Here is a 15,867-nt window from a genome sequence, read left to right on the forward strand (position 1 = left end):
TGGCGGTGATCTGAGGCCCTCGGCACCTAACTCCCCAGCGCAGTCTTCCGTAAGTGAAAGTTCAGGGGATCCGGGGGCCTCCTCTCCCCAAACGTATAGCCAGATGGAGATGCCTGATATAGCAGAAGAATCTGCTGAAGCGCTCACCACTACCTATCTTATGACGCAGCTGCGATCCCTTCATGACCATCTTACGGCCTCCATTTCCCAATCCATAAAATCTGCTATTTCGGATTTTAAGGCTGATTTGACTTCTCTTGGCGAACGCACAGATAAATTGGAGGGGGCTGCTGATGACCTTTTACAGCGTCAGGTTTTTCTGGAGGATGAGAATGCTGCACTTAGGGAGGAAATTGATCATTTGAAAACGCAACAGGAGGATATTGAGAACAGGGAGCGGAGAAACAATCTGCGTATTAGAGGCATCCCCAACACGGTCTCGACTCCTGATCTGCGCACATATCTCAGGGGGCTTTTTTCCTCCATAAACCCGGACTTACCCCCAGAAGCATGGAGAATGGATAGAGCTCATAGAGCTCTGGGAAGCAATTCCTCCAACTTACCCAAGGATGTGGTGGTTCGTCTCCACTATTTTGAGAGTAAAGATTCAATTATACAGAAGCTCCGTAATCAACAGCAACTCTCCCACCAAGGTGAGACTTTACAAATATTTAATGATCTCTCTCTGACCACCTTGGCAAAGCGGAGATTATTGCAGCCTATTACGCAGAAACTGCGTGAACACCATCTCAATTATCGTTGGGGCTTCCCATTCAGACTAACTGTCACTAAAGATGGGCGTCAATATGTGCTTCGGGACCCCAAATTGGGCTCCCAACTACTCTCACAGTTGGGGATTGGAGGGAGAGAGTCCCCACCGAAAGCTCCTTCTCCACCGTGTTCTAGGCCCTCTCCTTTATGGACCGCAGTATCGCCGAAACCGCCACGCACTCAAGGCTCTCCTGCTGAGAGATCTACGCCACCGTCGCCTACATGAGGACTCTGGCCCATACAATTTTGTGTTACTTTCTGGATTTGCTGAATGTGGGAGACATACAGTAGTCATCTCTGCTGTTTACCACGACCCCCTGATGCCCACCATCCATGATTGCAGTCGGATGTACGTGTTTTTCTCCTTTTCCACTCATTTGCCTACTGGTAGGCCTTCACACCATCTCACCCACCACGAGCAGGGTGACCCCGCTCACTTTCTTGTCTTCCCCTTGCTGAGGCCTTGAAGGGTCACCAAGTTTGGTCTTTACACACTGATCATGTTGGCAAGACGGGAATTTTTTCGACTTTATAGTTGGTTTTTCTATTTTGATTTTGTTCCGTTTCTTACTTTTTTACTCTTTTTATTTTTTTTTTGGCACACACAAATGAGCCCTGTGGCTGGACTAATCCCTTTTTTTCCTGGAGATCCCAGTGATCGTCTGATTCGTCTGATTGTGATGAGGCTGGCTGCACGATTTTTGACGTATTTTCGTAAATGGTTTCTGATATTTACCTGTGCATTTTGGTGGTATAATATTTGTTGGAAATGTTTATTTACTTTTGCATATTTGCCTTTGCTGATAATCCAAGTTTGGAAGGTTAAGTTGCATGACCCATTCAAATTATTTAATGGCTAACATTACCTCATTGAATGTCAATGGTTTGAATTCCCCGCTCAAACGAGCTTTGCTTTATAGGGAACTCAAATCCTTGAATTCCTCTATTTTTTGTATTCAGGAGACGCATCATAGGCAGTCTGATCCCTGGTATATTAAACATAGGGACTACCCGCATTGTTACCGAGCGTCAGGACCCGCGAAAAAAGCAGGGGTCGCTATATTGATTCATAAAAATAGTAATTTTACATGCTCGACTCACTTAGCTGACCCCTCTGGTCATTACCTTATCCTTTCTGGACACCTGGGTACCGTTCCTGTAATTTTGGTGAATGTGTATGTACCGAATAAGAGACCACTGGCTTTCCTTAGGAAGGTCCTGTTAAAGACTGCTTCCTTTAATAATGCTAATATGATTGTAGCTGGAGACTTCAATATGATTCATACCCCGTCCAGGGATAGACAAGCGCTACATAATTCTTTGCCACCCTCGGTTACTGATCAGACTTCTGTTCAATTCCGAACATTATTACGTTCCTATTATTTACAAGATGTGTGGAGGCTCCAAAATCCCTCTTCTAGAGAATATACATTCTATTCGCATGCACACAAAGTGCATACCAGGATAGATTATATATTTTTAACGTCTCCACTTACCTCTCTGGTTTATTCTGCGAAATTACACCACATTTCATGGGCAGATCATGCTCCGATAGAATTAATTATTCACACTACCAACCTGCATACCCATAAGAGCCACTGGAGGATGAATGATCATTTGTTGAAGTCTCCAGCTGTCAGGGATCACATTGCTGCTCAGCTGAAGGAATATTTTCTTATTAATCAGCCCTCGGTGTCCTCGCAAAATACCCTTTGGGAGGCGCATAAGGCTGTTATACGGGGTGTATGCATTGCTTCTTCTTCTTCTCTTAAGAAGAATAAGGCTTTGCAATATGATCAACTCACGGCAGCCTTACAAAAGGAGGTGAAGAGACAGGCCAATCACCCAACAATACATACCTTATCTAAAATTGTTTCCTTAAGGAATGCATTACGAGATTTGAAGATAGCGGATGCGGACAAACTGTTAACTATGTACAGACAGATCTATTATGAAAAAGCCAATAAGGCGCACACGCTGTTAGCGAACAAGCTTAGAACTAAGCAGGCTCTCCAAACTCCGCAGCTTATTCGTTCTAGCAGAGGGCTGGTTAGTGCACCGCAGGATATTGCTAAGGCGTTTCATGATTATTATGCCCAACTATATAATCTATTTCCTGCTGGGGGTAGTGACACTTTGTCGCGGAAACAAGATGACTTTCTCCTTAAAGCTAGTCTCCCTAAATTAGATCCCTTAGATGTGGAATCCCTTAACAAACCGGTTACTGCTGAAGAACTTCTTGAGGTGTTGAAAGGCATGCCGGCAAATAAATCTCCGGGTCCAGATGGGCTGCCATATGGCTACTATAAAACATTTCAGGAATTGTTAGTACCGCGTATGGTTCCATTATTTAATGATTGGATGTCAGGTACACCAATACCTAATACAGTACTCAACTCCTATATTACCCTCATTCCGAAGCCGGAGAAAGATCATACCCTCTGTGCCAATTACCGTCCCATTGCGTTGCTTAACTCTGATTTGAAAATATTCACCAAATTGTTAGCCTCTCGGCTGAACATTATCCTCCCGAAATTGATAGATTTGGACCAAGTGGGTTTCATATTGGGGAGGAAAGCGAGTGATAACATCCGTAGGGCGATATCGATAACTGATTATATTAACAAACATAAGATACCATCACTTCTCCTTAGTTTGGACGCAGAAAAGGCGTTTGATCGCTTGCGGTGGAGTTTTATGTTTCGGACGCTTCACAGCATGGGATTTCACGGCCCCTTTATTTCAGCCTTGCATTCCCTTTATTCTACACCATCTGCACAGGTCAAACTTCCAGGGGTCTTGTCACAGCCTTTGCAGATAAGTAATGGTACACGACAAGGCTGCCCCTTATCCCCACTTCTATTTGCTTTATGTATTGAGCCACTTGCAGCAGCCATACGGCGATCCCCTGACGTATTTGGAGTTGTAGTGGGTACACAGACATTTAAGATAGGATTGTATGCAGATGATATTTTGTTGACACTTACTTCTCCGCAAACTTCTCTGCCAAACCTTCACCAGATATTGGAGAACTATGGACACTTATCAGGGTATAAAGTTAATCATGATAAGTCTGAGGCACTCCCTCTTCACATCACGGGCTCACACCTAAAACTTTTGCAGATTAATTTCCCATACCGCTGGCCTTTAGAATCTCTCAAATACTTGGGTATCAATCTTACAGCAGACTATGCTTCCTTATATAAACAGAATTATGTGCCCCTCTTGACAGCTTTGAAACGTGATCTCCAAACATGGCATACTTATAATTTATCATGGGTGGGTAGAATAGCCGCAACTAAGATGAATCTACTTCCGCGACTCTTGTATTTTTTTGACACTCTGCCTCTGATGGTACCGAAATCAGCAATAGATAATTTACAACGGGCGATTATGAACTTTGTATGGGCGGGTAAAAGACATCGTATAGCGCGTCACACATTGTTTGCGCATCACACGCAAGGCGGATTGGCGATCCCTAACTTGTCAAATTATTATAAGGCTGCGCAGCTTAAACAGGCGATGGACTGGGTAGAGTATGTTCCATGTACTAAATGGGCGTCCTTGGAACTTTCTCACTGTCATACCCCACATCTGGCTTATTACTTATGGACTACCCATAAACCTCCTTGCTACCCTACTCTGTTGAGGCCGACTTTCCATTCACTAACCTTGTGGCAACGAACGATAGCTAAACATAAACTTTTACCCTCCCCACCTCCGCTGTTACCTCTTTGGGGTAATCCAGATTTGTCAGCAAACTTACAACACACTAATGTTTCTCCTACCCTCACTATTCCTTTATTCCACCTCTCTAAGGTGTTTCACCCACTCACTAGGAAGTTAAAAAGCTACCAAGAGTGTACTTCAGACACGGGGGAAGTTACCCTTTCCAGATTTAGATATCTTCAGTTGAGGCATTTTGTTTTGGCTATTGTTCCTAAGGGTATACTACCTCCTATTGATCCGCTGTCAGCATTGTGCCGCCTCGGTTATATTCAAAGGGGGCTAACATCACGGTGGTATTACTTACTGAATTCTATTGATTTGGAAACTCACCCTCATGCTTACATGCAAAAGTGGGAAGCTGATCTGCAATGTTCTATAGATTTGCCCAGATGGCAGAGAATGTGGGAGAATGCTTCCAAAAGTTCTATATGCACTATTATCAAGGAAAATATTTACAAATTACAAATGAGGTGGTATCATACTCCAGCGCTATTGCATCACTTGTTCCCTCAAACTTCTTCTCCCAAGTGTTGGAGATGCAATACTGGGGAGGGTACTATTTTACACATTTTCTGGTCGTGCCCGGTGATTTTAGGCTTCTGGGACTCTGTGAGCAAATGGTTAGGCAAAGTGCTTCCCTCACCTATACCTAAAGATCCGATTATATTTGTCTTAGGGGATACCATACCTCACGTTGCCACTCCGCTGCAGAGACTGGCAAACTCTATTTTGTCAGCAGCTAGGTGCTGTATAGCCAGTAAATGGAAGGGGACATCCCCACCTTCTGAACTAGGGTTGTTAAACCGGATCAGGTATGTCAGACGGATGGACTTTTTAACGGCTTTACGTAATGACACAATTGACCGCTTTAATAGCATTTGGGGCAACTGGGATATAGCCCAGGAGATACTTTCTAATTGACATATTTTGCCACTCCTGCTACCTTCCTTATTTACCCAATTATATCGTGCTGGGAGGTTCGTACCATTTTATTATGTCTGCTCGGGGTGTCCTGTATCTGAGATGTTGCTGCTGCTGTGCTGAAACTCATTTGTGTGTATTGCTATGTTGAGTTTTATGTTACTTCTTTTTCATCACTTTCGGCTTATTGTGTACACTGTGCCATTTGATTTTCAGCTGTCGGATTGCACTTAATGAGTGATTGTTTACCAGAGAAGATTTTTATATGTGTCCTATGCAATAATGTTCTCTGCTGTATGCTGTGATATATTATACCAAATGTGAAAAATACTGTACACTTTTATGGTGATGTTTTTCTTTTTGTTTAATAAAAATATTTTGAAAAAAAAAAAAAATTTACATTTCAAAATGAAAACATATTAACTTGACATTCTTTCATTAACTATGTTTATTTTGTGCACAACACCTACTATTAGTGATGACCGAATTTTTTGGCATGTATGGTTTCACCGCAAATTTCTGAGTTTCCCTGCCGCCAAAAAGTTTGATGGAACAACGCCAAATAACTTGCAACTGGGGCTCATTTATCAACACTGGGCAAATTTGCCCATGGGCAGTTACCTATAGCAACCAATCAGTGATTAGCTTTTTAAAGCCAACTGTAAGAAGAACAATGAATGCAGCGATTTGATTGGTTGCCATGGGTTACTGCCCATGGGCAAATTTGCCCAGTGTTGATAAATTACCCTCAGTAAGTTTTGTGTTTGACAAAAATGTCATGTATGCAACAAAAATGTTGCACGGAAGACAAAAATGTTGCAGTAGACAAAAAAATCATCCATAGAGTCTAATGTATTTTGCTACAAAAAAAGCATCCACAACAGAAATGTTGCCACGACAGAAATTATGCCCATAGACTTTAATGTGTTTCGCAAATTTTGGGCTATTTTGCAAAATTTCTCCGTTTTTAACATTTTCCAGTGAAGCCAAACTGGACCCATTTGCTAATCGCTACTTTCTATTATATATTGTAGCTGATTTTTCCTTTATATTTTATCCTGTTCTAAACAGGGTGCAGGACTAATCCTGCCCTGAATAACTGGGTGCATGGTCAGCTTTAAAAGAATACTATTGTTATAAAATAACCACATTTTTATAAATGCATATTTATTTTTACAGGTTTAAGTTTAAGTTTTCTTTGTGTATCCAGAGTCAACTCAACCAAATTCAACCTACATGTCACATACCTCCCAACATTTTAAGAATTGAAAGAGGATCAAAAATATCTGGTGTGGGCAGCGCAGTGAAAATATTTGTCTACACCCATTTTGTGGCCACACTCCCTAAATGCTACATCCATTTTACAAATTTTTTCAGGTTATGGAAAGTTTGAACTCATTTCTGAGAATTTTAGGGCCAGAGGTGTTATGTTTAAGTCTTATTTCAGTTTTCCTAAAGGTGAAATTGGCCTTTAAGTTGGGAGTCTCAATTCTCCCAAGATACTTTTTTTATCTTAAATAGTACAAAAAAAAATATCAAAATGCAGGTGTGATTATTCTGGGCTCTCTGCCAAAAACCTCTTATTTGATTACATTTCAGAAACGTTATATCGTTTTCTGTCGACAGTGCAGGAGATCATAGAGAAACTTGGGACATTTCAGTAAGAAATTGTGACTGCGGGCTGAGCAAAATCCAGAGAAAATCAGGACAGCTGGGAGGTATAATGTTACTCTTTCTTCCACTACCCAGTGACTACAATGGGAGCATGCCCCCCATGAGTTACCCGGTCCTCCCCATTTCAGAACCCATATTTACATCATGCATAGGTAAGGTGGAAGTGTTGCAGGTGCAAGGGTGTCAGGTCTGCGCATGTAGATAGCGGGGAGCTAGATGGTGAGTAAGGTAGTTAAGAACACTTGGTGGGAAATGTAATAAAAGGAGTAACCAGGAAAAAAATGCACAAAGAATAAAAATTCACATTTCACAATTTAATACTGCTTATTAGTCTGCTATTGCACTGTGATTTTTTTAATTGTGCTTTGCTCACTGTTTAAGGCATGCTTGAAGGTGACCTAATCTTTTGAAACAAACATAACTTTTTTTTAATAAGAAGATTTATTACTGTACATACACTGCGCACTGGTGCAAACTACACCATTTGAATTACTTCTTCCACTGTCAGAAAGTCGTTGTTTAACAGTTTTGGGGTTTTCAAAAGCTATAATAAATTTCCACAAATGAAAATGTGTTCATGTAAAGGCATACTTTTCACAATGCGAATATTTTTCAGTTGCCAGCTTTTATTACATTACCCAAATTGTTCACTCAAATTTTAACTAAACTAAGTATCATTTATTGCTGAATTTTATGAAGCAAGATGCAACAGTACTAAGCAAAAACTATAGAGCAATGCTCTCAATACTAAATATAATCTTACAGGTGACTGGACCCAAAGTTTACTTGCTACAATACCAAATCACCAAAACACTTAGATTGTTATTGCTGTGGCATAGTGTTAAGTGAGTGCTCTTAGGTTAATGCTCAGTGCTCTAATTGCATCAAGATAATGGATTTTATATTCTTCTCTAAACACAAATTTATGCCAATTACAATCCAATGGCTTGAAATTGTATGGATGAATTTCATACCTTAAATGGAAGGCTTCTTTCAGCAGTGGGACTAATTGGAAGAGAAGTAGTACTACTTGCTGGGCTCATATCAGTGCTCTGTCAATGGATAAAAAGCAAAAAAGCTAGTTTTAGCACATAAACATAACATCGTCAATCTATAAATCAAAGATAAGCAACGTGAATGTTTCATTACAAACGCATGAACAATTTACTTTTTAGATTCTGTATCTCTGGATTGATATCATAGTGTCTTTGCTTTACAGATTTTTGGTTTCTTTACAAGTTAAAGTGCTTTTAAGTGGAAACAAATACTAAAGTTGTTTGACAGCTTGTCTTCTTGTTCTTACAAGTATCCTGATAACAGCAAGCACACAAGATAAAGTTGTCCGTGGAGAAAAATTCTTTCAATATGACAAGAAAAGGGAGGATGCTATTGATAAGCCAAAAAATGTACTCTGATATGGTACAAAGGAATATAATGGAATATAAATACAACAAAGCACAAGATTGGGTTATAGGTTACGTAAAGAAGTAAATTGTCTTTTTCAATAGCACAATACTTGAGACGAAACGCCGTTGATCTGGTTACTTTTCTTCATACACACTTAAGGGACTGATTCACTAGATGTTAGTAGTAGTGATGGGTAAATTTGTCCCAGTTTGCTTCGCCGGAAAATTTGAAAATTCCACCGATTTTGATGCCTGCTTGACGGCTGCGTCAATTCTGATGAGCGTCCAAAATTTTTTGATGCCGGCAAAATTAACTAGCAATAGCCTAAGGTAACATTTGTGTCAATACCACAATATTATGCAATGTTCTGATATTTTAAGATTAAATTATATCGTAAAACTCTTTGCTAATTAAAGTGTAACTAAAGTATGGTGGATTTGCTGCTGATCTGATATGTAATGGTAACTTCTAACTTATTGCACAGTAGATTTAAAACATACAGAAGCTTGTACTTAAAATCCATCATTATGTGACAGGGCAGGTGAATAAGGTGCCTCTAATCTTTGCCCCCTCTATCCCCTTCATGTAAAATTGTGGATACGCATGATTTTATAAGTCTTTTCTCCTCAAGGCCAGAGCACTGGGATTGGCACGCAGGAGAGCTAGCAAATCTCCCACATGTATCCTGTGCTTCTTGAGATGTAAAACACTGAACACTGAAATAGCAATGGTCACAGCTTGTTTTACAACCAAACCACAGGACTTGCAGTTAAATGCCTGGTTGATTTTGAGCATCATTACAAGGGACTTATCACTACAAAGAAAAACTGCTAACCAGGTATCTTTCTAGCCAACAGAAGTATATGTATATATACATATACTTCTGGTGGCTATAAAGATACCTGGTTAGTAGTTTTCCCTTGTAGTGATGAGTCCATTTACAGAACTAATATTAAGGTGTCCTTTTAATACCAATTTCTAAATACAATGTAAAACAAGATATCATCTGTATGTACCATAGACAAAACATTAAAAATATATATATAATACTTTACAGTAGTACAGTGGTAGCAGTAGTAGTCAAAGAGAAAAAGTATCTGCTAAACCATTGCCTCCATGAAAACACTTAAAACTGTTTTTTTGTTAAGGTAAATCCATAACAAAATAAATAAACCGCTGACAAGATAGCATACTGTAGCAGAGAGATTATAACTGAGATCTTTCTTAGAAGTTATGAAGTGGTGACAGCAGCTAAAGGAATATATCAATTGTGACAGATAAATAGAATACAATATCAACCAGTGACACTAACTACTCACAAGATTATAAATATAAACAAAGTATTGCTACATGAAGGCTCTTATTTAAAGACAGCATGCATAAACTCCTTAGACAATACCATGAAACATATGAAATAGATAATCGCATACAGTACATTGATAAATATAAAGGGGTTAGATGCATGGAAAGCAGACCCCTTGTCAGAAAGGCTGGTTGTACTGTTTGTAAGAAGCCTGCTACACAGGAGTGGCACTAATTGCTTTTGAACAAAGGTTTAATAACAAGCAATTGAACCACAGAGACAGGGCAGGCAGCAGACAAACAGGAATCCAGATAAAAGGCCAAGGGTTAAACTGAGAAGTCAGACAAGCAGACAAGAGCAGGGGAGGAATCAACTTACCCAACAGGAATTCAGAAATTGAACAGCTTGGACAAAGCAGGAGGGCTGATAACTCAGCACAGAATGATGGCAGAAGCAGGCTTTAATAGCCCCAATTTGGTTATTGTCTGCAGCTGGATTATAGTTTAGGCTTTGTGGGATAGTGAAAATGGGAAGGGGGAAAAGTCACTGACACTGACACTGTCACTCCTTGACTTTTTGACACTTAGATCTTGAGATCCCAGAAGGGCTCTGGCTATCTTTCGAAAGGTTTAGGGGTCTTTAAAGTGGTGGTTCACCTTTGAAGTAACTTTTAGTATGTTATAGAACGTCCAATTTCTAGCAACTTTGCAATTGGTTTTCATTATTTATATGTTATACTTTTTGAATTCTTTGCCTTTTTCCTCTGACTCTTTCCAGCTTTTAAATAGGGGTCACTGACTCCATCTAAATACAAATGCTCTGTAAGGATACACATTTATTGTTAATGCTACTTTTTATTACTCATCCTTCTATTCAGGCCTCTCCTATTCATATTCCAGACTCTTATTCAAAGCAATGCATGGTTGCTAGGGTCATTTGGACCCTAGCAACCAGATTGCTGAAATTGCAAACTGCAGAGCTGCTGAATAAAAAGCTAACACCACAAATAATACAACATGAAACCCAATTGCAAATTGACTCAGACATTTACAGGCAATGTAGTTGACGGTAGGTTTGTAATACGCTTAAAAAAAGCCCTTGACCCTAAACTCCAAACTTACCTTTTCTTCGCTTCCGGGCATCGAATGAAGTGGCTCTGCCCCTTTTTGTGTCACTGTCCCTCTACCCCACCCTTTTGCGTCATGGTCTGCCCCTTTACATCACGGCCCGCCCCTTTTGTTCCCAACCCACCACAGACCTGTACATTTTTTTGAAAAGGTGACAACCCTACTTGTGACAGGGAATTCAAGTGCACCATGCAGCAGGCACTGAATCCAGGGGGTTGTGATAATACATGGCTGCATTCTGCACCCATCATTTCTTCATCATATCAAACTTACAATGTGCTTCCCCCAACCAGTGCTACTAAAAGCAGGCAGTGCTTTTTCATTGGGAACACACAGGTCTTTGCAAAATGAAAAGGGAATTTTACCTGTGTAGCTGTGCTTTGCAATTAGCACCCATTCCCTCACGTAGTAAATGACAAGATGCGGGACTGTTAATCATCAGCTTCCCTTCTGCACTGGCATATCGTCTGTATATGTTTTGTTAGTACACCATTTATTTTATAAAATGGAATATGTTTAAACATATGCTAGATACTAAATACAGAGTGGTCTGAGCCTGTATTTAGTATAAAATGTTTTGTTTTGATGCTGCTGTACACATTACCGCCATGTGTCAGGACTATTTTTTATTAAAATTTAAGGAAAAAACAAGCCTGTATTGGACAAGAGATAACACACTATTAAGCTGGAACAGCATGAACGGAAATGATTTTTTACTGGTTCTCATTAAACCAGCACAAGCTCCTAAACGAGATTCAGTAGGTACCCAAAAGCACAACACTGTATAATTAATCTGTTTAGATATGTCATTCTTACTTATAGAAAAAATCAAGTTAAAGGAGATAACTACTTGCTTTTCTTTCTTTCAAAGCACAATAAAAACATTATCAGGAGTTTAAAAAAGGCAAAAGAATGATTTTTTCTGAACTTGATGTGTAGCTGTCATTGCTGAGAATGTTCCCTGTACCTCAATCACTTATGCACAGAGAAATGGATCAGATTGCTGGCATCTGCCAACAGTAATTTGTCAGGTTCACTCATATGTTTTTTTATTATTATTTTAGCAAAAGTACAGTATGATACTTGCCTGGATGCAAGAAACATTCTTCTGAAAATAAGTGATTGTGAACAGCAGGCATATTCCCACTGGGTTCAGCAGTGAGTGTATCTTATTTGCTATGTTATAGAGTAGATTAGCAGCAACAGTGTTGGGGAGTCATAATCTACAGTCTCCTCCTGGGCTGTCTAACTGTAGGTCCACAGGCTGGATGTGGCTCTCCAGAACTTATCTGTGTCATTCAGTCTGTCCATGGATTTTTTTTTAATGACATCAACATGAATATAACTGGAGGCAACAGATCCAGCACATAATCTGCATCCATGTATCCACAACTTATTCTTCTCTAGTTGAGACAACCAATGTTATCTAATATGTGTTTCATATACAGGTATGGGATCTATTATCTGGATGTTTGGGACCTAGGGTTTTATGGATAAGGGATATTTCCATAATTTAGATCTCCATACCTTACATCTGTTAAAAAGCTTTGAAACATTGAATAAATCCAATAGAACTGTCTTGTCATTAATAAGGATTCACACAGAATAGTTACCATGAAATACAACGTACTGCTTTATTATTATTTATTATATTAGAATTATTTGAGCAAATAATTCTAATATAATAAATAATTCTATTATTTATTATATTAGAATTATTTGCTCAAAATGACCTCTATAGGAGAAGGCCTTCCTATAATTTGTAGCTTTCGGGATAACAGGTTTCTGGATAAGGAAACCCATATCTGTAGTTATAATACTGCAACAACATCAAGCAGCCAGACAAGATACTAATTAAAGTGCCAATTTAGTTTAGTAATCTACCCACAGTGCAGCAGGTATTCCACTGTGTAACAAACAGCAATTAATTACTGGTCTGCAGTAGCTCTCTTTGGCTGGTACTGTCTGGCCATAATTTTCGGGGTCCATAGAGAAAGTGAGCTATTACACTTAGTGCAAGACATAATTCTCATCTGACACATTTATTTATGTGAAGATATCACTACAATTAAAACCAAACGTCTAGAGAAAGAGTTTCCTGACTTGTTCAGATACAACTGTCTAAAATCTGGTCAGGGGCCTTCCTCCAAGTTTATAGATATATATGAAAACATTGCTTAATCAGATATTCAAAAAGGAAAACGCATTCGTATATGTGTAACCTTTTATTGGAAAAAATGGGGTCTGTACAAAAATGTTGGTTAAAAAATGGGACTTGAGGCTAAGGGGCAAATTCATTAAGAGCCGAAGCGCCAAACGCTAGCGTTACTTCGCTAGCGTTTGTCATTTTCGTTACTTCGCAAATTCACTAACGAACACTGGCGTAGTTTGATTTGAAGGTTTTCTAGCCATTTGTAGTGCTGATACGTATTCCTCCATTGAAATTTGAATTTCTCGCCGTATGCAAATTAGCCTTTGCTAGTGTAACTTCGCTTTACTTAGCGAATCAACACTAGCGCAACTTCGCAACCTTACGCTACCCCTGAGCGCAACTTCGGATTTTAGTGAATTTGCGAAGCGCTGGCGAAACTACGCCTGGCGAAGTGTGGCGAAGTGCGGCGAAGTTACGCCTGGCGCAACTACGAATCTTAGTGAATTTGCCCCTAAATGTCTTAAAATCACAGCACATTATTTTTATCTTATTTTACTTTTTGGGTTTTCTTGTACTGTTGACAAAGTGTCACCTCTCCTTCCTGAATAATCTTACAATATAGTATGGTAATATTGTGCCACTATCCCACCTTTGCATTATAAAGTTCTTTCTACATTGATTTAAAAAAAGAATCATTTCTGTGGGCAATTATCTTCGTTTTGTAAAGACAAGCAGACGTAGAACAGTCTGTACCTCTCTAAACGGTTAAGATCTTTGATGCAAATAAACATACTGGCAACTGCTTTATGTGATATACAAACCCGACAAAGAGGAGTCACACTGGCAACTTTACAGTTTTTGTGTTTGCACCACAGGTTCTTACAGATTTGATATAACCACCTACTTACTTCACCAAAGGATGAGTCTCTAACATGTACTAACAGCTGTTATCTCCTTTGTTTAACCATAAATGACAAGCTACTGTAGTTACACTTTTTCATCTCCTTTACACCTACATTTTGTGCACAAATGTCAACTTACCTCTAATACTATGTATTGTCCTTAGAAAGAGTATAATTCTGGCTCTTTTATTTATGGGAACATTTAAACATATTTGTACCACGATATACTGATTTCTTTCGTAATTAATGAACTGCTATATCCCTTCCTTAATTGATTGATTATCAATTATGTTGTGTACATTGACAAAAATCTACTCTCTTTGTAGGTTTGTCTAATAACTTCTAAGTTATTGCTAATGCTGCAATTTCATGTAATTGTGAAAGTGTTCATATGTTTTTGCTTATGCCACATGCTGATACTTTTAATATTACTTTTGTTTGTTTATATAGCACTGCAGCTCTTTACAGAAACTATAAATCATTAACATCAGGAAAAGCTGACAATAAAGTTAATTTAAATATGTTAAACACTCTTTACATTCTTGTTATGCACAGCTTAGTATTTTTCCTATAATGCTTTGGTGATGAGGACCCATATGCTACTCAAAACTTGTCAAGACACACGTGTAAATAGAACGACATACATCACAGAGCATGGCCAGAGTGCTGGGAGAAAATGTGCCATATATAACCAGGTTCTTCATTCAGCAAGTTGCTATAGTGATCCCTGCACAACTCTGCAGGCAAGCTATGAACTGTTTTTCAATTTATTTATTTTTTTAATTCCAAAAATTTAGCAATTGTCACATGACATGGGCAGAGACAAATACCTGCCGTCTTCCCCCAAACTGGCCTAGAAATAACCAACTCACTCACCATCCATTTATTTTGTTGGAATCTTTTGGCCACAGCTTTATTGCACCAAACATAATTTAAGACATATATCAATAGGGATGTCGCGGACTGTTCGCCGGCGAACTTGTTCGCGCGAACATCGGCTGTTCGCGTCCGCCGCAAGTTCGCGAACGTCGCGCGACGTTCGCCAATAGGCGTTCGCGTCAAAATCGTTCGACCATTCGACCATTCGATCGCTAAAATCGAAGGATTTTCGTTCGAATCGAACGATCGAAGCCATTGGATTGAATGAAATCATTCGATCGAATGGCTTCGATCGTTCGTTTCGAACGAAAATCGTTCGATCGAACGATTAAAATCCTTCGATCGTTCGAATCGAACGATTTTCGGATGTTCGAAGTTCGCGAACTGTTCGCGAACTGTCCGAATTTTTTGCCGGTGTTCGCGAACGGCGTTCGCGAACACATTATCGGCGGTTCGCTACATCCCTATATATCAATAACAATTTATATTAACAACATTGTAAACATACAAATATGAACAGTGATGTACCATTAACTTATAATTCTCTGCAAGGCCCCTGGCACCAGCCACCAGCCACTTGTGCCTTCCAGCATGATGGGTACGCTGGATTGCATGCTACCACCAATACAACATACCCTCCCAGAGACCAACGCTCTTAGAGAGGAACACCACCAACCAAGTTTCATTAACCAACTTGGGACTTGGTAAAAAACTCCAGATTCTAAATTAATTCTCCCCATTGCCAGGGGCCTGCCGCCCAGCTGTATCCCCCTCTCATCACATCCTAGTTAGTCAGCCCAAAACTCACCATTCCATGTCAACGTAACCTGTGCCCCACTAACCCACGCCACAATTTGACAACTAGCACAAAGGGTTAATACGAGGGAGGGAGGGTGGAAACTCCTTTTTTTCTCACCTAAATGGATGCCCTCCTTATGTCGCGATCGCCGCCCGGAGCAGGTCCAGGAGCTCCGGGCGGCGCGTCCTCTCCTGGCGGCGTCG

At 39.7% G+C, this 15,867-nt stretch overlaps 1 protein-coding gene across 1 annotated transcript in view; it reads right to left on the minus strand.

Annotated features, from left to right (window-relative positions):
• LOC108706752 (serine-rich coiled-coil domain-containing protein 1-like) overlaps window positions 1–15,867 on the minus strand; it is a 558,012-nt gene that overhangs the window by 103,976 nt on the left and 438,169 nt on the right. The window contains 1 exon segment of the mRNA XM_041579683.1: window positions 8,070–8,147. Within this exon segment, the coding sequence (XP_041435617.1) occupies window positions 8,070–8,147 (78 nt within the window).

This window comes from Xenopus laevis, chromosome 1S (genome assembly GCF_017654675.1).
Source record: "Xenopus laevis strain J_2021 chromosome 1S, Xenopus_laevis_v10.1, whole genome shotgun sequence".
NCBI classification, from domain to species: domain Eukaryota; kingdom Metazoa; phylum Chordata; class Amphibia; order Anura; family Pipidae; genus Xenopus; species Xenopus laevis.